The sequence below is a fragment of the Myotis lucifugus genome, unplaced genomic scaffold, assembly GCF_000147115.1.
Source record: "Myotis lucifugus unplaced genomic scaffold, Myoluc2.0 scaffold_881, whole genome shotgun sequence".
Lineage (NCBI taxonomy): Eukaryota > Metazoa > Chordata > Mammalia > Chiroptera > Vespertilionidae > Myotis > Myotis lucifugus.
The window spans coordinates 1-23,122 of record NW_005871929.1 but is presented as its reverse complement, the minus strand read 5'-3'; the positions used below and the strand labels follow the sequence as shown (position 1 = coordinate 23,122).

The 23,122-nt window shown below is 44.5% G+C and overlaps 1 protein-coding gene across 1 annotated transcript in view; it reads left to right on the top strand.

Annotated features, from left to right (window-relative positions):
- LOC102439730 (septin-11) overlaps positions 1 to 21,800 on the top strand; it is a 64,979-nt gene extending 43,179 nt beyond the window's left edge. Inside the window, exons 2-5 of the mRNA XM_006106675.3 lie at positions 2,951 to 3,065; positions 12,261 to 12,456; positions 18,643 to 18,829; positions 21,468 to 21,800. Of these exons, the coding sequence (XP_006106737.2) occupies positions 2,951 to 3,065; positions 12,261 to 12,456; positions 18,643 to 18,829; positions 21,468 to 21,716 (747 nt within the window). The 3' untranslated portion in view covers positions 21,717 to 21,800. The remainder of the gene's footprint in view (positions 1 to 2,950; positions 3,066 to 12,260; positions 12,457 to 18,642; positions 18,830 to 21,467) is intronic.
- The last annotated feature ends 1,322 nt before the right edge of the window (positions 21,801 to 23,122 follow it).

Genomic DNA, 23,122 nt, shown 5'->3' with positions numbered 1-23,122 from the left:
GCCGCTAACAGGCACAGGGAACTCTGGCGTAGGGGTGGTTTAGGATAGAGGAATATGATTTCAGTTTGGTGAATGTCAACTTGAGGTACATACAGATAGGACAACCCCCCAAAAAACACCCCTTTGATAGAAATTCAGAAGTGAATGCAGGCAAAGAGATCAGCTTCAGAGATAAAGCGCCCCCGTTCTGAGAGTGCTAAAGACAGAACAGAGGAGATTGCTGAGACCACGCCCACAGACTCAGAAGGAACCCCACATTCTTTGGACAGAAGCAGCTGGGGCATGAAGCAGGAAGCAGGGAGTGGTAAGCGCTGGAGTGCGGGGTTTGATTCCGCTGCTCTGTGAGAGTTAAACCTCTCCTCACATTTCCTACGTGCCTTCCAGTTTTTCAATCTGTTCATGGACCAAAGGAGAAATGCCGGTTTCCCTTTTCCCCATCACATACTGATGGGCAGTAACTCCCAGGATTCCTTTAATACTGGGCCGAGAATTAAATTAAAATGGCATTATAACATTTACATATTTTTTTTGTTACAAAGTTAGAAGGCGGAGACTCTGAAGACATACCTTCAAATTTTAAAAAAATTTCAGGACCAAACTGTTTTATAACCCTTCATTTTGTGTGTGGTTTTTCCGTGGGTATAAAAATACTCAGTGGATGTGGGGGTGGTTTCTCGTGTTTTGGAAATGGTGAGAATATGAGATGCTGAGCACTGGGTCCTGGGATGAGAGCTATAATTACTAACTGATCCTTTACCAGGATTGGCTCCTGGGTGGATATCTGAGTTTAAAAACCCAACACTCCAGAATCCCGAGCAATGAGCCACTCCCCCTCCCGATCCCTGGAAATTAAAATTGTGGCGGAGAGGAGAGGGGAGGTAGGATGATGGTTCTTCTGGGCCTTGTCTCCTCTTGTGCCATTTGCCGAGTGTTCGAATCAGGGATGTGACTGAAATGAAGGCTGGTGTGGCTTCTCCTAGCCTGACACACAGCAGCCACTGCACAGCTGTGATGGAAAGAGGTCTAAATATAACCCAGACTCATTTCAAATCCTCCTCCCCCAAGTCTTGGCGGATGTGGTACACGCCCTAAAAATACCTGCTGTCTGAACCTTGAGGTATCTGAAGAGGAAGGGACGGGTGAGAGTGCGGTATTTGGGGGCGGACGGGCCAACTACCAGGCCTGCTGCCGACTGGGGCCTGCTCCGGAAGCTGTTGGTGAGCTGCCCACCGTGCCATCCTGTTCAAGGATAAGTGCCCACTCTTGAGGCTCGTATTCACTGTTGGCAGGTTTCAAGGAAACTATTCATAGACTGAGCATCTGTTCTCTGTCCCATTGACCTCAAGCCTGCAGCTGCCACCATGGTATTCAGGCAGCGTGATGGCTTTCAGTCTTGTTCAGAGAATCAGGATTTTAGAGCTGGCAAGGACCTTAGACATTATATTGTTCATAAAACAGTCCCTTAAAATCACTACGTTCAGGGAACCACATTTCTCTGCCTCTGTAGTGACCCTGGAGATTTGGACGTGGAGTCTCGGCCCCAGATTACTAAAAGAAATCCCTCCCATCATTATCTAAGACAAATAGGCAAAAAGAAAACCTGCATTTTAATTTTTTTAAATGTTGACTAAGTGACCCTGGCCAATGCTTTTTTAAATTTTTTATTTATTAAACTGTAAATTTGAGGCTCTTTTTTTAATCTCAATTTTAGCATTTTGAATATAAAGTTCATTGGCAACATAGCCAGAACACCAGGAGTCGTGTTTTCAAGAAGGCTTTCAGTACCTAGTTTCTGGAATGCCAAGCCATAACTGTGGTATTGTAACTGAAGGACCATCGCTGACCTCTGCTTCCCTGGGAAGGAAAGATTTCACAGGTCATCTCCAACACCCTTGGGATGCCTTCAAAGTCATGGAGGCAGTAGGCATCTATATATATAAAAGCCTAAGCGACTGTTTGACCGGTAGCTGTGACGTGCACTGACCACCAGGGGGCAGACGCTCAACGCACAGGCATGGAAACATGGAACAGACTGATGAATCTCAGAGGGAAGGGGGTAGGGGGAGGATGGGTAGAGAAAGATCTTATATGCATACTAGAGTCCTGTTGCAAGGATTCGTGCACTGGTGGGGTCCTTGGCCTGACCTGCGGGGATTGGGCTGAAACCCGCAATCCAACATCCCCTAGGGGTCCCGGATTGCGAGAGGGTGCAGGCCAGGCCGAGGGACCCCACCAGTGCACGAATTCGTGCACCGGGCTTCTAGTCATTTTATAAAACAGCATAACTCACCCAACTTTTGAAATGTATAACTGCCTAATCCCACCTCCTTCAGTAAACTCCAAGACGGTTGGATGAGGAGCCTGGCTGGGAGCCAGGTAGGGGAGAGCGAAGAAGCCCTCAGAAGCCTGCCCAGCTAATGGAGATGGGATCAGTTCATGTGCTGAGTGGTTTTAAATATGTGACATTATGGTAGTTGCAGAATTTCCATAGTTGTAAGAAGAATGTACCCTCCACTGTGAGCGTCTCAGAGCTTCTTCCATGTATCTGGAAGAGTGTTATTTAGTTTTTACTGTGGGTTGAAAGTCATTTGAAAGTTTTTCTTGAGTGTTCAAAGCTACCAGAATGGTTGGAGTTTTTATGTCTCGTGCTACGTATCTGAAATAGTCACCTCTAGAAGCTCAGTTTTCCCTGGATCAGTGCACGGGTAACCGGGAGTAAGGTGTGCTGGAGACCATTCCCTTGAGAGTGGATGTGATTTTGTGGAGAGAGCGTGGCTTTGGATTGTTAATCCCTTCAGTTGTGTAGAAGCCAAGGAGGGTGTGGGTAGAGAGGCCAGCTCTTTCTCCCAGGCACGCCAGGAAGAAAGGAAGGGAGAGGGTGTTGTCCATACGTGTGGTACCCAGGTGGCGCAGTTCATGGATTCTCAAACATTTCCCTCTGCAATTCCAGAATGAAGAGCTCCGAAACTTGTCCCTCTCTGGCCATGTTGGATTTGACAGTCTTCCTGACCAGCTGGTCAACAAGTCGACTTCTCAAGGGTTCTGTTTCAACATCCTGTGTGTTGGTAAGTGACTTACCACCTGCTGCCGGGCATGGAGTCTGACCTTCAGCTGGCAGGTGCCTGTGAGAGAGACTCATTTCAGAGAAATAAGCAGAATGACATTTTCACTTTTTTTTTTCATTAGTAAAGCAGGACAATAATACCCACTGTCTATCTGTCCCACCGTTACAAAGATGCTTGTATTTGGGTACATGCTTTGTAAGTTTTGTGGTGTTACTCAAACTGTTTTTACTTAGTGGTCAGTTTAATGTTGTTATTGAATCATTTATTTTCATTTTTGATAGGGGGAGGGACTTAGACCCTAACTAGACACTAGTTAAAAGCGGGAACTGAGATGTACATACATAGTAAGACCACTCAGAAGCCTGTTAAGCATGTGTTGCCGGGGTCCCTAACTGCAGTGCACTAGTAACCTCCATTAGGGGTCTTTTAAAAGATATTCTACCTACAGTAAGTAAAATCTGAAACTACTCTAACTACTTTAATAAACTTACAGTGTTTAAAATGTTTGCTTTGAGAGCAAAGACAACTTACAATTCTGTTTCATATTTGAAATAAACTTTCTGCCCAATTGTCAGATTAACCTTTCATCCTTAAGTTGGAATCTAAAATTGACCCAAATTTATTCCTGGTAGACAAATGGCAAAGGTCAAAGGGATCTGGCTTACTTGTATCCTCAGTACATTTTATTCATACCCTTTAAAACATCACACATTAGCCTAGGCCACTGGCTGTGGTATTTTTCTTCTTCTCTTTAGTCATATCCCTTTTAAGCCGAGAGGAGGAAGGTAGAAAAGGAGGTGGGAAAGGGGGAGGCAGAAATACAGCTCTCCTGTTGATCTGAAGCAGAACTGCTCCCGGGACAGATGATGGCCTTTCCTGCGACAGGTCGCTCCGGATGAATGAGGGGCCCGGCTGAGCCTCAGGGCAGTGGTTTGGACGGCACTGGTTTGTTGCCATTGTCCTCTGGGCATGGACCCCCAAGACTTCGCTCTGAGGTAGAGCAACAGGAATTCTGTGTTTCTGTAGAGCCCAGTGGACCCAGGCTTGGCAGAATGTACCAGACTCACTTCTCTTGTCCAAGGAAAGTGTAATGAATTTAGAAAAGGTGTGCACTCCATGAAAAAACCACCATTTTTTGCCCTGACCGGTTTGGCTCAGTGGATAGAGCTTCGGCCTGTGGACTGAAGGGTCCCAGGTTCGATGAGAGAGAAACATCAATCAGCTGCCTCCTGCACACCCCCTACTGGGGATGTGCCAGCAACCAAGGTCGATGTTTCTCTCTCATCAATGTTTCTAACTCTCTATCCCTCTCCTTTCCTCTCTGTAAAAAATCAATAAAATGTATTAAAAAACCACCATTTTTTTAATATGATCCCCATGAGGGGAAGGGGGAGGGGCAGGTGTTTCCCTGTTGGGAAGTATTTGAACATGTTGCATGCAGCTGCTGCACTGGGTGCTCATCAGCAGAAAGCCACCATTGATGGGCACACGGACCGGCTCGCTCTCTGGCGTGAGGTCCGGGGCCAGGCAGCCAGCTCTCCTGCTTGCTTTCTCCTTTTCCCTACGTGAAGTGAAGCCGTTTAACATTCAGCGGGGCGCCTCCTGAGTGGCAGCTAGTTCTACAGCGTGGCATAAATGAATTGCCTTTTCTCTTACAGTAAATGCTGCTTGCAGAGCCTGCAGTTCCTCATTAGCATAGCAATTTGTTGGCATTTTTTTTTTTCTATTGAAAAGTGGGCTGAATTGTAGGCTGATTACTATTCTGGCTTCTCTTCCCTGCCTCCCCCAGCCTCGTCTACAAAATCGGCTTCACAAATACATGTGAGAGTTCTGTCCCAGCCCCTGCAGGTTGGGGAACCTTCCAGGGGCACTGGGCTTGCTGGGCGGACCTGGTTTGACAGGGTGTATGGTATGAAGTGCGTGTGTGGGTTCCTGGGCTGACCCCTTGTGTTAAATAAATAGCACAGGTATGATGCTGGTTGGAATTCCTCCCAAGCCACGTCCATGCTGCCCTGTTGGATTTGCAGAGCAGCTGCTATTTTGACTCACTTGGGTGGGTAACAATACCTATGATTCTTAGATTTTTTTAGATTCTGGTTCTATTCTTAGACATGTTTAAAATTAGTTTTTCAAACTAACAAAAATAGTACATAAAAAAACAACCCCCTCCTTTTTGTTTTTCACCCGCATTTCCATTCCACAAAAATAACACTGAAATCCTTCTAGAAACTTTCTACATCGTTCTGTACTTGGAAATTATTTTTGGAGGCTTAAGAAACAACACCAGTTTATTACTATTAGTATTATCTTGTGGTTCTCTACAAGGTCAAGATGTGTCCCCCTGGGCTCCATTCAAGGCATCGGCCTACATTCAAGGCATTGGCAGGACCACAGTCCTTTCCAGAACCTCTAGGACAGCGGTTGCCAACCGGTTGTCCGCGGTTCACTGGTGGTCCATGAGGTCCGAAAGGTTGGTGACCACTGCTCTAGGGGAGACTACATGTCCTTGCTTTTTTAGCTTCTAGTGGCTCTTGGACCCTCCATTTTCAAAGCCAGCAACATTGCACTTCTCTCTCTCTCTCTCTCTTACTGCTCTTGTAGTAGGAAAATTTCCATGGAGAATTGCTAAAATCCAGTTTAAACTCATTAAGACTCTTCCTCAACCCCCAACACTGAAAAGGCCATATATTGAATGGTGGCCTGAGTCCTCAGGGAGGGAGATGGGGTAAGCTCAGCTCCAAACACAAGAGGTTCCCATGGGGAAGAGAACTTGACCAGAAGGCAGACGGGCATGAGAGAGGCACACACTGGACAGGTACAGCAGCTCTTTCACAATTATATAAGAACTTACTAATTTTGGTTTTAGAGCTCATGCAGCTCATATTCTTCTGTGTGTGTTGGTTTTTTTAAAATATTTTTTTATTGATTTCAGAGAGGAAGGCAGATGATGGAGAGAGAGAGAGAAACATCAAAGATGAGAATCATTGATCGGCTGCCTCCTGCACGCCCCACACTGGGGATGGAGCCCACACCTGGGCATATGCCCTGACCAGGAATTGAACCGTGACCTCCTGGTTCATGGGTCAAAGCTCAACCACTGCGCCACACTGGCCAGGCTGTGTTTTCTTTTTCTCACTCCACAGTAAGTCCTGGCTGTCCTTCCCTGCCAGGATATCAAGCCAACAGATTCTTTTCCATAACTCTTTGGAGCCCTGTGGTCAGAGCCAGCATCAGCTCTTTGGGACACAGGGGTGTCAGCATTAATATTAAGCATACTTATCCTCAGAGAGTGGAATGCATCAAATCTTTTTACCATAAATATTTTACAGCAAAATATCTGTATAAGAAAACAACTCTCTGCCAATCAATGGTCCATCTATTTTTAAAGTAAGAGTCTGTGAAAAAGCGTTCTAGCTTTTGACAGTCCTCAGAGGAATAGGTGTCATATTTAGCTTAAGAGCATCCATGGTACTTTCTTTCCTCCTTGTCATCCTACTGTCTGTCTGTAATTTTTTACACAGTATGTGTGTGTTTGCTGTTTACAGCACCATTGAATTATTTTCATGTGATAAGTATGGAAGGGACTTGAGGATTTTTTAAAAAGTTATGAGCCTAGTAAGGAAACTGATGATGTTTCTCAAAATTTGTTTTGTGGCAAGGTGTACTGTGGGTCGCAAACAGAGGAAATGAACCGGGGCAGAAACGAATCCTGGCATGAGCTTAGTCTAGTTTTAGAGGCACTGAATTAAATGTCTGTTATCAGCATCCATCTCTGTGGAGCTCTGGAAAGAAATGTAACCAAGAGTGAGAGAGTAGTGTTCGCTTAACCGGGAAGAGAATTCTTGAAGCTAAACTGGGTACCAGAATACCCGGGAGTTCATAGTTCCCTCCCTCTCCATCTTGCTTGCAACACACTGAATCACCCCAAAGCTGCACTTCGGTTTAAATGAAGCCTTTTCTGTCTTCCCCATCCAGAGAATCTAAATTAGTGTTCAGCCTTTCTTCACAATTTAAAATGTAAATATCTTTCCCATTCATTTTCCAAAATAAAAATGACACTAGCTCTGCGAGAAACTTCAGCATTGATGCAGCCGTATGTGGGGTCTCTGTGCACATGCGAAGAGGGAGAAAACCCCTCTTTGGAAGGGGAACCAGCTCAATAGCAGGGCCAAAGTAATTAACGATGCATTTTGAAAATAGATATTTTTAAAGTAACTCAACAATAATTGTTTTGAGGGAATGACAGAAGAGGAATAGAAAACTCACCAGTTTAAGATAATTTTAGTCAAGGCTGTAGTGTCAACGTAAACTGTAGGATTTTACAATCAAATCGTGAACTTTCTTTTATCCCATCTTGCTTTTCTAGGAAAGCATAGAAAGTGGTCTACAGGGTGAAATGAATGAGTAAATGAATAAAGATACAATTAACTCCCCAAAGTAAAGTGAAGTCAGAGATAGAGCCAGAACTCAAAGCCATCAGACCTGCCTATCAGGAATGCGTTTGCCTTTCAGCCAGCGGTCAGAGCATGGAGGAAAGCTGTTCAGCAGATATGTATTGAGCACATGCTATGTGCCAAATATGTTAAAAGTTTAACAATGACAGATTTATAGTATCTGTGAAACACAGTTTCAGCTGGACAGAGGTTCTCCCGGGGGTTTTCAGAAAAGATAAATGTCCCCACATCTAGGCCTAGGTTCCTGGGTGTCCCCGGGTCAGTGGAATGGATCCATGCGATGCCAAGTGTCACATGCTTTTCTTTCAAATCCCTCATGCAGGCTGGTGGGATTAGCCAAAGCATGTTTCATCAAAGGCGATTCTCTGAGGAGATAAAATGACACAGCTTAGGTACATAGCTCTCTGGTTGTCTGGCTCCAACCAAGAATAAAATGGGGAATCTTCAGAGCAGGTGGCAGACCTTCCTGCACAGTTACTTGGCTAATCATTCCAGTACTCAGCCTTGGCCATCAGAGTAAAAATGCTGCATCATAGAGCAACTATTTGGTCAATCTACAATTCCCTTCTAGTTAATTAATAATATGTAGTCCTTCTGCTTGTTTGTTGTTGTTGGGTTTTTTTGCTTGTTTGTTCTTTCAATGTCCAACTAAGAGCTTGTAGATTTAAGTAAGCCTGAGATCAGAACGGAAGAGGCGGGGCTGCTTTCCACTGTGATGTGGGTGTCATGCTCACCAGCATCTGCAGGAGCAGAAAAACAGAAGCCAAGGGGGGAGTGGGGGGGGGCGCTTCAGAAGTAAATCTCTAATTATTCTAACAACTAAGCATTTAGGTAGATGAATTTACAACAGAAACACACACACACACACAAAGCAGCACACTTGGAAAAATCTACCCAAGTGGCAAATCTCAGCATAAAAGATCATCAGGATCATTTTTCTTTCCAATTAACTTTTAATAAAGGCCAGGTATTCTGCTAAGGAGTTTGGAAATGCTTCAATGTTGGTGTTAGTCATTCATTTTCTCAAAATATTGTTACCGCTGTTTAGTGTGAATTGGAACCTATGCCTGGTAGGCTTTCAGTTACTCAATTAGAGTGAACAAAAATATTCTTCTCAAAGGTAGAGACAATGTCCTCCTTTTGGAGGCTGGAGAGAGGCCTCAAAAACTAATGCATTGAAAACTCTCCTAGTTCTAGGATTACTTTTATTCCAAAAGCTGTCATTTCTTACTGAACTGCTTTTGGTGAATCACACTGCTTCTGGAGTAGCTGTATCTAATTACAGCTCTGAAAAGCACAGAGCATAGAAATGGAAAGTAAAGCACTCTGAAATTTAAAGGAACAGTGGTTTTGCCAAACCATTGATTAACCCTGTGCTGTAAGTAGGGCCTGGAATGCTAATTGTTCATAATTTCCTCCCTAATGTAAATGATAAATTACCTTAAAAAAAAAAAAAAAAAGCCTGGTGTTCCTGACTGACGCGTGCTTAACTAATTCTCAGCCAAGTCAATGAGATGGTAATTTCAGTCCTGTCATGGTAACCCAGAGTCCCTACCAGGGAAATTGAAGGCTTTATTGCTGTCCTTAGGGAAAGAAAGTTGAATGGATCACTGTCTACAGACAGAACCTTTACCTTATAAGGCAGTCCTGCTGTCGTCCCTTTGTCTCGGGCCTGAAAATAGGTAAATCGTGAAAAGAAGTTTGCTGCACTTGAGAAAGGTACACATGTAACAGGTATGTAAAATGCCTGGAGTACCTACCGTATCAGATTGCCTACCTGATTCTAAGTATCTTAAGAGTGGGGGCCCTGTTTTGTTTCTGTATCCATTACTCAGTAACTTTGTTTTGCTCAAAGTTATTTTGTTAAACCATGAATCATGGATATGAGCAGCGTTGAGCTCTATCATGTTATGTTAGGGAGCACAGACTAGTATAGATTACTCTTACTACGGGCCTTTTTGGTAAGAACACTCAGGAAGGCAAGGAAGACAGGAAAATGTCTCAACTGCTACACAGGCAGACTTCATGGAGATCTGGAATGACATTCAGGATGTTACCGAAGTTCACTCAGTGTCTGCTGTCTCTTTTTAGTCACCATTTTATGCCCAGCACCTATCCTTGTCACATAGTAAATGCTCAAGTATTATTAATGACTAGAGGCCCAGTGCACGAAAATTCCTGCACTGGGGAGGGGGGGGTCCCCTCAGCCCGGCTTGCCCTCTCTCACAGTCCAGGAGCCCTCAGGGGATGTCCTACTGATGGCTTAGGCCCACTCCCCACAGAGAGCGGGCCTAAGCCGCAGCCTGGCCTCCCTCTGTGGGAGGCGACTGGGCTGATTAGGGGAAGGTGCTGCCCCCATCGCCCCGCTGCTGCTGCCACTGCCGGCCATGGCAGCTGCCTGAGCGCCGGGCCTCACGGCCACTGTGGCTTTGTCTGGATGGATGTCCAGAAGACATCTACCCTAATTAGCATATTACCCTTTTATTAGTATAGATTGAATTTCAGACACTAAGCTCTATTGTGTCTATCTGCTCTCTTTCTCCTATATTCCCAGCTAATGGTCTGTCAACATCTTCAGTTTACCTGAAGCCTTTGCTGCCTCATGGCTTCTGCTTATTCACTTCTCTCTGTGTAGCTTTTCTTATGCCATTGTCATGTGTGCAGATTGTGTATCTCTCACTCCAACTGCCAAGGAGGGGAGTTCTGATTGGATAGACAGGTCACTGCCCAGGATGGGGCACTGTCTCAGAGCATCATGATTAGGCTTCCGTGGGTGCCTCTGTTCAGGGGGCTAGCCCTGGTTTCGTTACCTGTGGTCACTAGGTATAAAGTATTGTCTTGCTCATAAGAGGAATGTGGTTATGGCAGACACTTAGAATATTATTCCCATCATAGTAAATTAGAGTCTTGATTGATATTCATGCAGTCATGTTCCAGGTCAGATTCTATGGCATGGGAGAATACCACAGCAGGCTAGTTCGTCGCATTCCCAGAACGTGGCACAGAGCTTGGTGTACAGAGTAAGCAATGGAAAAATACTGGCTGAATGAAGGCTGAAAGGAGAGGAAATGCTTTGATCTTGTATGTATCCGGGGCCCGATGGGCAAGGTCAAAAAGTAAGGCAAACATGCTTGACCGACTCATTCTCTAAGTGAATCATTGTAGTCAATGGCAAACCACACAAGGCTGCTCCCTAGAGAAAGCTCAGATCCAGAAAAACGCCATCCTCCTTCACTTTTGCTTTATGTTGGAAAACAGTGAGTAATATGGAACTTATAATTAAGTGGATTTTGCCATTACAGTGGGAGACTTGCCTCAGGGCTGTAAATCCCAGAGTTCCTTTTTCTCCATGCAGTTGTCACCATCCTAACAGGCATCATCGAAACCCGTTAGAAGAGGACCTGTTCCTGGGATTTGCCGGAAGGGCTGCAGCATATTAGCATGTTCAAATTGAGTTGGAAACCTAATTGGGAGATTTTCCAAATTCAAAATAAAAAGACTTTCCTATGGATAACGTTCTTTGATTTCTACTTCCCCTTTTCCGCCATCACATATTGAATCACTAACACCAGCACCATGACAAGGGTGGGGTGGATTCTTTCTCCTTGCCAACTATTTTTGACTCAGAATTAATTTGGAATTAGAATGAAGGAGAATTTTGCTTGGTTTTATGATGAAGGTCAGGCTAAAGTTCTTTGTAGCTCCACATTTGTGTCTCACCATTTGATTAGTACAGTGGTACCGGGTACCTGCCACTCTGCTCTGCACATATTAGGGTCTCGGTAAACACTTAATGACTTAAATTATCAAGGTGAATTAATAAGGCCACTGTCGCAGGTCATTTAACATGATTCAGTTTCATTGTTTCAGACATCACTGTGAAACGGGGAGAACTCTCTAGTAAATGTTTACCATCTGGACTCCAGCTGAATAGGAAAAGACAATGAGGATAAGATAGAGGATGCACACAAATTCATAACTATAAGCGGAAAATATTGGGCAGTCTGTTTTTTCTGTAATAGGAAAGTCAGGATGCTTTGTGGGCTCCGTGTAGGTGTTCGTCACACAGACTTGGGTTAGAACACTGCTCTGCCACTGAATAATGTGACTTCAGGCAGGTTACCTACACCCTACCTGAGCCTTCGTGCCCGGCTGTGAAACGGAGGGGGCAGGAGCACCTGTTTGCTTCATGGAGGATTGTGATGGGGTTTAAATAGGTCACGTGTTGGAAGCTCTGGCCACAGCGCCTGGCACAAAGTCAGCACCCAGTCACTTGGTGGGCGTGTGATTGTGACTGTTACTCCAAAGTGTTGTTTTGAAAAATGTAACTATGACAGCAGTACCTGGTATCAGATAATTCAGTATAAATGGAATATGTCTCTTCCTAGTAACAGAAATTCAACAGTATAATTTCCTTTAGGTAACAGTTTTACACACCAACAATCAGGAGAAGAAGAGATACCCTTTACATCTTTGTAATGTGCACACAGGTTGTTTCTCTAGAGCCAAAGAAGAGTATCTTGATCTGTAAGTTCAAGGTCTTTTCTGCTCAATAGTTTCTAAAGCTAATTATTATGACATTTCTAGGGAGGTATTCAATAAAGCTCACCTGGAAGGAACTATCTTTTCGTGGAGGGATTACTGGTGGTAGTGGCTTTTTTAGAAGCTGTACAAACATGGTTACGAAACACGCGTGCGAGGCACTGACACGTTCTCCGATTCCTCCCCTGTGGTCATGTAGGTGAGACGGGCATCGGCAAGTCCACGCTAATGGACACTTTATTCAACACCAAATTTGAAAGCGACCCCGCCACTCACAATGAACCAGGCGTCCGGTTAAAAGCCAGAAGTTATGAGCTTCAGGAAAGCAACGTCCGGCTGAAATTAACCATCGTGGACACTGTGGGCTTTGGAGACCAGATAAATAAAGATGACAGGTATCTCTTGGGATTTTGTGGGGATATAAGTGGATGAAGCAATAACATGACCCATCCCTGGTAAATTCAAAGGCTGAGTGTTCACTGATGATGGTAGTTGGTCCCACTGTATCGATGAAAAGATGACACGTTCTTGTCCTGAGACATTTTCTTAAAGTCAGAATCAGCCTGTGTAATTGATTCCAGCTAGTGTAAGCGGAAAGGGGACGTGTTAGAAGGGATAAGGTAACTTATGGCATTTTTCCAGGAGGGCCATGGAACCAGGTTTGGGGGATTTCCCATCGGGAAAATCAATTTAAAGGAACAGAAACATACAACTGCCCCACAGGACAGTTAGCGGAAACACCTACCGCCAACCACCTTGTGGCCCTGGGCTAGGTCCCTGGAACCTCCACCAAGTGTGTCCAGATAACCAGGGGCCTCCACCATCGCCTGCAAGAAGAACCCTTCCCCTGCGTGACTTCTGCCTCGGGTTGCTCCTGAACACCCTAAGCGAAGGAAACATTTTTATGAAAGATCTGTTGGGAAAATCTTAGTTTCTGGCTGACTACTTTAAATGTTCCATTTTATCTCAAAAGAAGTTTGAGAAAGTTAAAATAAACTGTCCCAGGCCAAAGATGTTTCCAGGAGGGGGCTTCCAGAGACATTTTTGAGCGATGACAGCATTGTGGGAATAAAACACCAAGTCAACAAATGATGGTGTGTTTACTCAGAGCTCAGAAACTTCATTAGCACCAGGGCTTTTCCTGTTTGGTTTTTTATTCAAAACTATGTATATTATATACATGTGTTTTGTATAAAGGAACTTGAACTATTTTTTTTATCTAGAAATGTGCATTGCCTAGATAGATGGGGGAGGGGCAAAAGTAGGTTATAGTTTTTGTATGGAAAATAATACAATAATTAATAAATAGTAATACAAGAATAAAGTCTGTTTCATGCACTCACGACTGAAAACCTACTTTTGCCCACCCTGTATTTTAACTATCGCTTATCTATATGAGCACCATGGTAATGAAAAAGGAATACTTAATTCCTTATATAGCTGAGCACTGAGCTCTGTTTTATCTATAGAGCAATTTAAATGCTCTTCAATAAACATTGTCCGGTAATAACAGAAGAACGTGTTAGATATAGTGAGAGATGTTATTTTGCTGGTCAAAATGGACTATCTGTACATTGTGTAGGGGTCGGGGACAGCTGAGCTCAGACCCTGCAGCTGAGCAGTTGCTCTTAACTTAGGACCTCAGTGCCAAGCAATGATGGCGAGGTTACTGCCTGAAGGCTGTTGGTAATGCCAAGTGGAGTGGATGAAGAGAAAACCCTGGCGACCAGGTGAAGAGCACAGGTGCATTGTGGGAGCCCGGGAGAGGGCTGGGGCCCCTGGTCACTGTGCAATCACAGCGCACACTCAGAGCAAGGTGTGTCTCCATCTCCGACCCGCACGGTTTCTCCCTGGGGTTAAAGTGTGTGCACACCGTTGGGGAGGCAGCAACTGGACCTTTTCAGGATCCCTTTCTGCAGGATTGAGACTATCCTCCAGCATCCTGCTGCTAAGATTCCACGTGCTGTTCTGGCTCAGAGTCATGCCTCAGTCCTGCCCCTGCGTTTTTGCCCGCCTCTAACCAGGGACTTTCCCTTAGGCGGGTGGGTTTGCACTCACCTGCACCGACCAGCCAGTGGCTAGTCCTGTGCCGATCCTCATCGCTGCAGCTGGAGGCCTCTTTAAGAAATTATCTGACTCATTTGGGTCAAATAGTAGTTTCCAAGGAGACTTAGAAGAGAGGAAGTGTGATATTAACCTAACCTAGATACCAAATATTTTTTTTTCTTCTGAAATGTCTTGACAGCTGTTGCATAACCTCTTTCAATGGCATTTAGAACTCTGTGCCCCAGAAGGCAGGGTGGACACTATGGACTGTAAACCCAAATGACTACTGTTTAAAATACTTGTTCAGATAGGCCCCGCATCCATCCAAAAATTGGAAGTGGGATATGCATTTTTGCGTTGATATGTAACCGTATGGTAAAGGATGTGCTGTTTCTCCGAACCCATGATTATTTCACTAGTGTGGGGATTAGGCAAGCTTTTCTGCCATTGATGCAAGACCTCAAGAATGTCCCAGTTTGTTTATATAGGCTTCGGACATGTCGGCATTCCTGCAGCATTATCTGCCTGGGACCAGGCTAGCTAGAAGGAGGCAGGAAGAGAGATCTGGTAAGGTTTCCTGTTATGTTTAGCACGATTAACTCTTTGTGGATTAAGGTCTTCCTTGTTTTGTTGTCTGTGCTCTTCAGTGAAGAAGGAAAGGGGTCTGGAGAAGAAGGAAACCAAATTTTGCTGTATTGCTGGAAATCGAATAATTAGCCCTACATGTAGGAGGTGGAGACAGACCGTCAATGGCTTATTAACTAGAATGATAAATAGCCCTGCAAGGCATGGGTGGTTGAAATTCACTTAGAGAGAATCCTCAAACTCATCAAGTCTTCATCAAAGTTATAAAAATGGAATTGAAGTAGACTGTTTGGTTTTTGAGTTCTAATTTTTTTTTTTTACACTTTCTGGTGAAGGTAGTTGTGGGATAACGAAAATTGACTTTGGTTAACAGATAGCAAAGATAGAGAAAAATACATGGTAGGTGTCTGGTCAAATATAAAATGGAGAGTCAGCCCTGAATGATGGCATTGGCTATTTTGCAAGAATGATCAGTGGGTGGATAAAAAACATTGTATGAACATTTATTCCATCAGTTTCATAGTCAAACATTTGCCCTTTTATTGTGTTTTTAATGGCTGGAGGTATGTGAAAAAAATGAGTGGTGGGTAAAAGGGAATAGCCCCATGCCATAAAAGGAAATCATGTGAAAATGGAAGGGCTAGATATGGTGTGCTCTCCCCTCCCCCCATTTCCTCTGATTTATATAGCTACAATCCAGAGATGTTAGAATTGGCCAAACAGAATATAAATAGGTGTCCTTTCTATAAGAATGGAAACTAGCAAAAGGCAAAATAGGGATTCAGTGTCCTTGTCTTTGCAACTGAAATGCTGGTAAGGGGAAGTGGAAAGGAGAGGAAGACAGGGCAGAGGATCTGTGTGAAGGGTTGTGAACCAGAGGATAACGCCTCTGGAGCTATTTCATCAACGTAATTAAATCTTCCACAAAGGACTAGTGATTTTGGTAAATAGTTCTCCTGGAGTACATTTTTTATTAGGTTAGAATGATGCACAAAATGGATGGGCTTTTGTGTGGGGGAGGTAAGGGGGGGACCCGAGGTTTTTGACTTGACCAGCGGTGTGGATGGAGGTGCCGTTCGCTGTGCTGAGGAACATGGGCAAGTGTGGGTTTGGGGGCAAGATGAAGTGTTTGATTTTAGACTCAGTTAGAAGAGCACCTGGAGACATCTCGTAGGCAGTCGGATGGATGGGTCTGATGCTCAGGTGAAGGATCGGGTTGGAAGTAGAGATTTGTGAGTCATCATCATCAGGTGGATGGCAAGTGAAACAGAGGAAAAGCTGTGATTTTCCAGGGAGACCACGTAGAGAAAAAGGAGAAGAGGAAAGATTGGCCAGCACTCTGTAACAGGAAGTCAGAGGCGGCCCGAGCTGTAAGAGAACAATAGAGTTCTTTGGCTATATTGAATCCAGGGCAGAAAGCATTCCTCACTTGAAATGGAGAGATGATGGGCCTGACTGGCATGGCTCTGTGGTAGATCATCAACTGATGAACCAGGAGGTCACGGTTCGATTCCAGTCAGGGCACATGCCCAGGTTGCAGGCTCAGTCTCTAGTAGGGGGCGTGCAGGAGGCAGCCAATCAATGATTCTCATCATTGATGATTCTCTCCCCCCCCCCCCCCTTCCTCTCTCAAATCAATAAAAAAAAATATTTTTTTAAAAAAAAGGAGAGATGGTCTGTCTTCCGTAATCTTGGAGCATCAGAATCAAACCAGAGGCTAAAAGGGAAATTAATAGAAAGCAGAACATGCTTGGACAATGGCTGGGGAGGAGGTGCTGAGAAGCAAATTAGGAACTGGGGAGCCAGAAAGGAGCAATTGCTGTGAGCTGCTTTTCCTCCCCTTGGGGCTGAGGGGGGGCTGGGGGAGTATCTTGATTCCCCCAACACATGCCTCGGTGTCAGGAGACTGAAAGACCAGGACCCGGACTGACAGGCATCATGGCCCTCATTGGAGGGGCCAGGTCCCTCCCTGACTGGGTATGAGCTCAGTGGCAGAGCGGTTGCCATGGAACCAGGTGAGGGTAAAGTTCTCTTGTTTTTTTCCCCCTTGTCTTTTAAAAATGTCAGGCATGCTATTTCTTTTTCTTTTTTTAAAATATATTTTATTTTTTACAGAGAGGAAGGAGAGGGATAGAGAGTTAGAAACATCGATCAGCTGCCTCCTGCACACCTCCTACTGGGGATGTGCCCGCAACCAAGGTACATGCTCTTGACCAGAATCGAACCTGGGACCTCTTGGTTCGCAGGCCTACACTCTATCCACTGAGCCAAACCGGTTAGGGCAGGCATGCTATTTCTTATTTGTTGTTTCTTATATGACAGTGAAACAGTTATATCTTACTTTTATGTGCTAGTCCTTTACAGATATTAGCTCACTCGTTTACCACAATAGCTCTCTGATATAGATACCATTTTTGTCCTTGATTTATCTATGAGGAAACTAAGACACAGGGAGCTTTAGTAACTTGCTCAAAGTCACACAGCTAGTAAGTTGTAGAGTAGACTGTGGTCTGAGGTGGTCTAGCTTAAATCTATGCTTCTAACCACCCTCCTATATAACTATCCTGGAATAAAGATGAGGATTACTATTGTTATATAATGCCTGCCTATATGTTAAAATTGAAAAACATAGAAGACTTATCACTTGCTCATCCTTTTCATTGGAATTTTGCTTGCCATGATTGAGAACTTTATTCTTATTGCTGAGGCACATTCCACTTTTTTTTTTTTTTTTAACCTCTAGAGACTTGTCTGCTTAAAATGAACCAAGGGTTTGTGATAAGTTTCCAAGGAAAAATGTCATCAAAAAGCTTTTCTGACAGTTTTGGTTTGAGTCATAAATTTGTTTGGTTTCTCTGTTTTATTTTTACTTTGGTTTTTTGTTTGTTTTTCACTTAAGGTGTCTGCTGTCATCTTCATTTTAAAAGATTTGTAGTTCCCTTCCAGGGATTTCAGTTAATTTATAGTCCTGGGGCTTAGTGTTGGAAGGTTTTTATATTTCTTAAAGTTTAAATCATTCCTTAGCACCGTAGTAAGTTGGGGAGAATCAACCTGTTGTATTCCCAATAGGCCGGTCTCACTGCTGCTGACTAACCTCTCCTGAGCAGCTAGACCCCTGGGACCCAGAGGAGTTCATGGCTTATTCACAGTGACCTGTGTACCACCTGATATGCTTTTAATGATTGTGTTTATGGTCAGTTCATCGAATCATACATAATCACCCAAAAAAAGATTTGAATTACAACTTGGGGAGCAGAGGGTTATAAAATGTATCTTCAAATCGTAACATTTAGAGTTGGAAAGAACCTAGAAGATCACAGTGGTCCAGGCATTTCAGTTTATAGCTGGAATCCTGGAATGTGCCCAGGGCTTTATGAGCGCACAGAGAACCCCTAACCTCTGGAGGCACGGGCAGAGGCCCAGGCCGGGGCTCCCAATAGGAGGCGGTGCCATGTCCTGAAATTACAGACCAGTTTTATTTTGTGCACCAGTGTCAGTCAGTTGGTGTGGGCTGTCAGAATCACTTTGTTGGGACAGATTTGGAGGCTCAGTTTTGCCCCAAGAGGAAAGAATGCCGCCGCCTCTTAGCAATATCTTCAGGGGTTCCATGGGGGAATTGACCGCATGCTACACTTGTTTATCGTCTGTTTTAGAGGATGCCTGTTAGGCAGGATGGTGATAGGAAGGAGACCGTCCCAGGTAGAAGAGCTAGTGTGAGCAAAGGCATGGAGGCAGAGCTTGGTGTGCGAGGCTGGGCCGGAAACAGTGAGCCGGGTGGTGTGGGACCGAAGACAGAAGGCCCCGGATGCAGGGAATCGGGCTTTAGCTCTCGGGGCAGGGGGGACCGTAGACATTCCTGGAGCCTTGTTCCACACTGAACTGCTGGGGAGCCTTGACTAGAAGCGTGCTGATTGAAAATGTGCTTTAGAAAACGTTCTTCTGCATTCCAGCTACAAGCCCATCGTGGAATATATCGATGCCCAGTTTGAGGCCTACTTACAAGAGGAATTGAAGATCAAGCGGTCTCTCTTCAACTACCACGACACCAGGATCCACGCGTGCCTCTACTTCATCGCCCCTACTGGGCACTCCCTGAAGTCCCTGGACCTGGTCACCATGAAGAAGCTGGACAGTAAGGTACTCGCCGCCCGTCTGCTGCCCCCACTCTCCTGTCAGCTCACCGTTGTTCCAAGGCCCCAATGTATTCTCTGCTTTCAGTGTACATTTTGTTTTTTGTTTTGTTGTAAAACATTTTTTAAAAACAGTTACGGGTTCACAGCAAAATTAAGAGGGAGGTACAGAGATTTCCCACATACCCCCGCTCCCCCCCCCATGCATAGTCTCCCCCATCACCAGCATCCCCCTTCAGAGTGGTACATTTGTTACAATTGATTAACTGTGTCGATAGATCATAATCCCCCAAAGTCCATAGTTGACATTAAACTTCCCTCTTGGTGTACATTCTGTGGGTTTGAACAAATGTGTAATGACATGTATCCATCATTATAGTATCAGGCACAGTAGTTTTATTGCCCTGAAAACCCCCATGCTCTGCCTGTTCATCCCCCAAACCCATAATTTGTGTTTTCTGGTTTATCGAACCATAGGGTTGAGCAATGTGAGAAAAATGCTTCAAAACTTCTCTGGATGTTAGGAGAAAACAAAAAAAAGCCATGTAACAGCTTTGTTACAAAGCATTTTTAGTTCTTTTTCTTATTTTTTAAATAGTTTATTGATTTTTTTTTAGAGAGAGAGGGAAAGAGAAACATCAATGAGAGAGAAACATCCATCAATTGGCTGCCTCCTGCAAGCCCCCTCTTGGGCATTGAGCCTGCAACCTGGGCATGTGTCCTGACCAGGAGTTGAACCGGCAACCTCCCGGTGCACAGGACAACATACAACCAACTGAGCCACACTGGCCAGGGCTATTTTTAGTTCTTACATTAGCATAGTATATGGTCTGGTGAGTTGGGAAATTCCTTAGTGGAGACAGGGAAATGGTCATAAGAGGGGTTAAATTTAGGGAGATTGAAACATAAACTTATGATTTCTTTATTTCCTTAAAAACTTTCACTAGATCTCTTAAAAGGTTTGGCTTTAATTTGAAGTTTAGAATGAAAAAAGAAGTTGATTTTTTATCTGTGTGGTAACAGTCCATCTTAGATGTTGAAGCTGACTGCGCCCATGAGTTGAAAAGAAGTGAAGTCCTAGTTTCAGTTTGACCCCTGAGCTTTCCACATTGATAACCTCTCTCTCTCACAGCATTTGAAGGAAGGAGCTGATCTGCATTTCAGTTCATTTAATTTTCCATTTTGGGATAAATGGAAGGTAATAGATTTCTGAAATAAATCAGCAGCAGATGAGAACAACCACAGAACGAAGCTATGGTATTTTCTCCTTTTGAGTTCAATACAAAGTCTTATCAAACTGAAACTAAGACTATGATAACTTCAGAAAAGATTTGCAAGTCCCTGGGAATGAGGAAAAAGAGACCTTAAGTCTAAATCGCCTGGTTTGTCTGTCTACTCTGATCAAACTGGCCTAAAAACAGTGGCCCTCTGCCATTTTGTCTGTGTGGCTATTAACTGAACAGTCAATGTGTACAAAAGATAGCCCGTGTGAGCAGCCAGAGTTTCTGTTCCTTCGGTCCCGATCCCAATGTCCCACCGTTTCTCTCTCCAAGCGGAAGAGGAAGCCCAAGCGAGATGAGATTGGGAGTTGGTTGAGGAGTAGGTTTTTCTATCAACATGTCATCTCATTCTGGTTTATCAAGGATTTCTGATTTGGCTCTTGGGATAAAAGGAGAATCAAAGGAATGCAGACGTGACCTGGAAGCCTCCCTAGAGACTCTCCTCTGGCCAGGACGGCTTTCTCACGGAGTCCGTCCCTTTTCACCTGAGCTGGGTGGAGAGCAGGGTCCCAGGTATCGGATGGTAGCAGCATCTTATTGAAGCCTCGGTACCGACCAGGGAGTGGAGGAAAGTTAATCTTAAAAGTGAATTTTTAAGAATGTATGCTGTGGACAGCGCTGACTGAAGCTGGGAGACGAATGTCCCACCTCAGGGTCTGGGGCTTGCCCTGCAGGACACCTTGGCGCTCTTCGGGGCTTTCTGCCGCTGTTGTCAAACTCCCCTGGTCCAGGTAACCAATACTCTGAAAGCGAGCCCGGCCTCGGGCATAGGTCTCCTTCTGGCCTGAAGGAGTTGTGCAATGGAAGCTAACTTTCAAAAGAACTGGCTGGTGTGATTTTGAAAAGTTTAAAAGTAGGTGAAACCGTGTTTGTTTTGGTTAATAGTTAGGTGCTCCCCTCAGGTTATCAGAAGGACAAAAGGATGTTTCCTGCATAGAGCTGAATATTCCACTGTTCTAACTAACGAAAACTCTATTTTATACTGCAAACTACTGCCAGGAACGTGCAAAAATCAAGGTCCTAAGGAGCTGGGAGGGGCCTGAAAGGAGTGGCTGGTTACTCAAGGATAGGCGTCTTTGTTATCGCCTGTTCTCATAGAGCAGCGTCCTTTTACTCTGTGCGGAAGCGTGAGGTAGCCCAGGAGAGGAAACGGCAAGTGTGCTTCCAGCTCCGAGGCGAAGAGAAAGCGTTCGCAGGTGGAACTAAAAGATTATCCCATGTCGTCTTAATGTTGCACCTCCGTCAAAGGTCCTGTTGTCAATATCATCTCTGTTCTCCAAGTGAAGTTTATATGTTTTCACTTATCTGTTTGCTATTTTTATTCATTTGTCTATTTTTCTCACGTTGGAATTGTATGTTTTATAGGTGAACATCATCCCAATAATTGCAAAAGCTGACACCATCGCCAAGAACGAATTGCACAAATTCAAGAGTAAGATCATGAGTGAACTGGTCAGCAACGGAGTCCAGATCTATCAGTTTCCCACAGATGAAGAAACGGTGGCAGAGATCAATGCGACCATGAGTGTAAGTCCTCAAGTGAGAAAGGACCAGGCAGTGATGCTCCAGCAGGCTTTTCTTCGCATCAGCATGGCAGAGCGACGAGGGCACTAGACTGGGAACTTGATGTCTTCAGAGTGGCCTAGCTCTGCCACTAGTTCCAGTCATTTAGCCACTGTGCGACTGGTTCTCCCATCTATCAAATGGGAGAGTTAAGCAAGGTGGTCTCACATTTCCTCCCCACTCTAACAGTTACGATTTCTACAGCGGATCTTGAAGGGAGTGCCAGCCCAGCGCAGCTTAAGGGAAGCAGATCTCTGCTCGCTGTGCCAGGGTAGGCAGAAACATGGCCACCTGCCTCGCTTCGCTTCTGAGATTGGTTCCTGCCTCTCCCCCATTTTTTTACTTTTCCCCACCCTTTCCTGAATCATTAGGTAAACCAGCAGTTGAGGGTGTAATTTCCACATCACAGGGAGAAATTGGTCAGGAGATTAGTGATTAAAGCTGCAGCAATCTAGGTGTGCCTGGGAAATCATCTCTCCTGGCGAGCCCCCATCCGGCCGGGATAGCCGCAGCGTCCCCCTGCTCTCTGTGTATCTGAGCCATGGCTCAGCTCTGAGCCACAGTGGCTGTGTGTATCTTTTTTCATCGGGAAATGCGTAACTTCAGTAAAAGCAGCATTCTTGAATTCTTAACGTTGTAGATGACCTTCAGTGAAGTGTAATTAGCAGCTACCGAAGAGCCTGGCCTTACCTGAACGCATGCTAAAATTTGATTTTGATGTGTGCTAGTGGCAGAGGAAGCCAGTCTAATTTTCACATTTGTGGGAGGTTAAAGTATGTCATGAAAAATTGTCTAATCCCATCATTTTTAAATGTTACTAGTGGCACTTTTAAAAATTAACAGGCTTATTGAGATATGATTGATATACTGTACAATTGTTTTTCTAGTATATTCACAGACTTGTGCAGCCAATGCCACAAACAATTTTAGAACATTTTCTGCACCTCAGAAAGAAACCATCTACCTTTTAGCTGTTCATTCTCTAACCATCCCAGCCACAGGCAACCACTGATCCACTTTCTTGTCTCTACATTTGCCAATTCTGGTCATTTTCTAGAATGGGAGTCGTGCTGAGGTCCATCTAGAGCAGTGGTTCTCAACCTTCCTAATGCCGCGACCCTTTAATACAGTTCCTCATGTTGTGGTGACCCCAACCATAAAATTATTTTCATTGCTACTTCATAACTATAATTTTGCTACTGTTATGAATCGTAAATATCTGATATGCAGGATGTATTTTCATTGTTACAAATTGAACATAATTAAAGCATAGAGATTAATCACAAAAACAATATGTAATTATATATGTGTTTTCCGATGGTCTTAGGCGACCCCTGTGAAAGGGTCATTTGACCCTGAAGGGGTTTCAACCCACAGGTTGAGAACCGCTGATCTAGAGGATTCAATGACTTGGTCAAAGCCAGGCAGTTAGTAGCAGCCCTGAGATTTCAACCCAG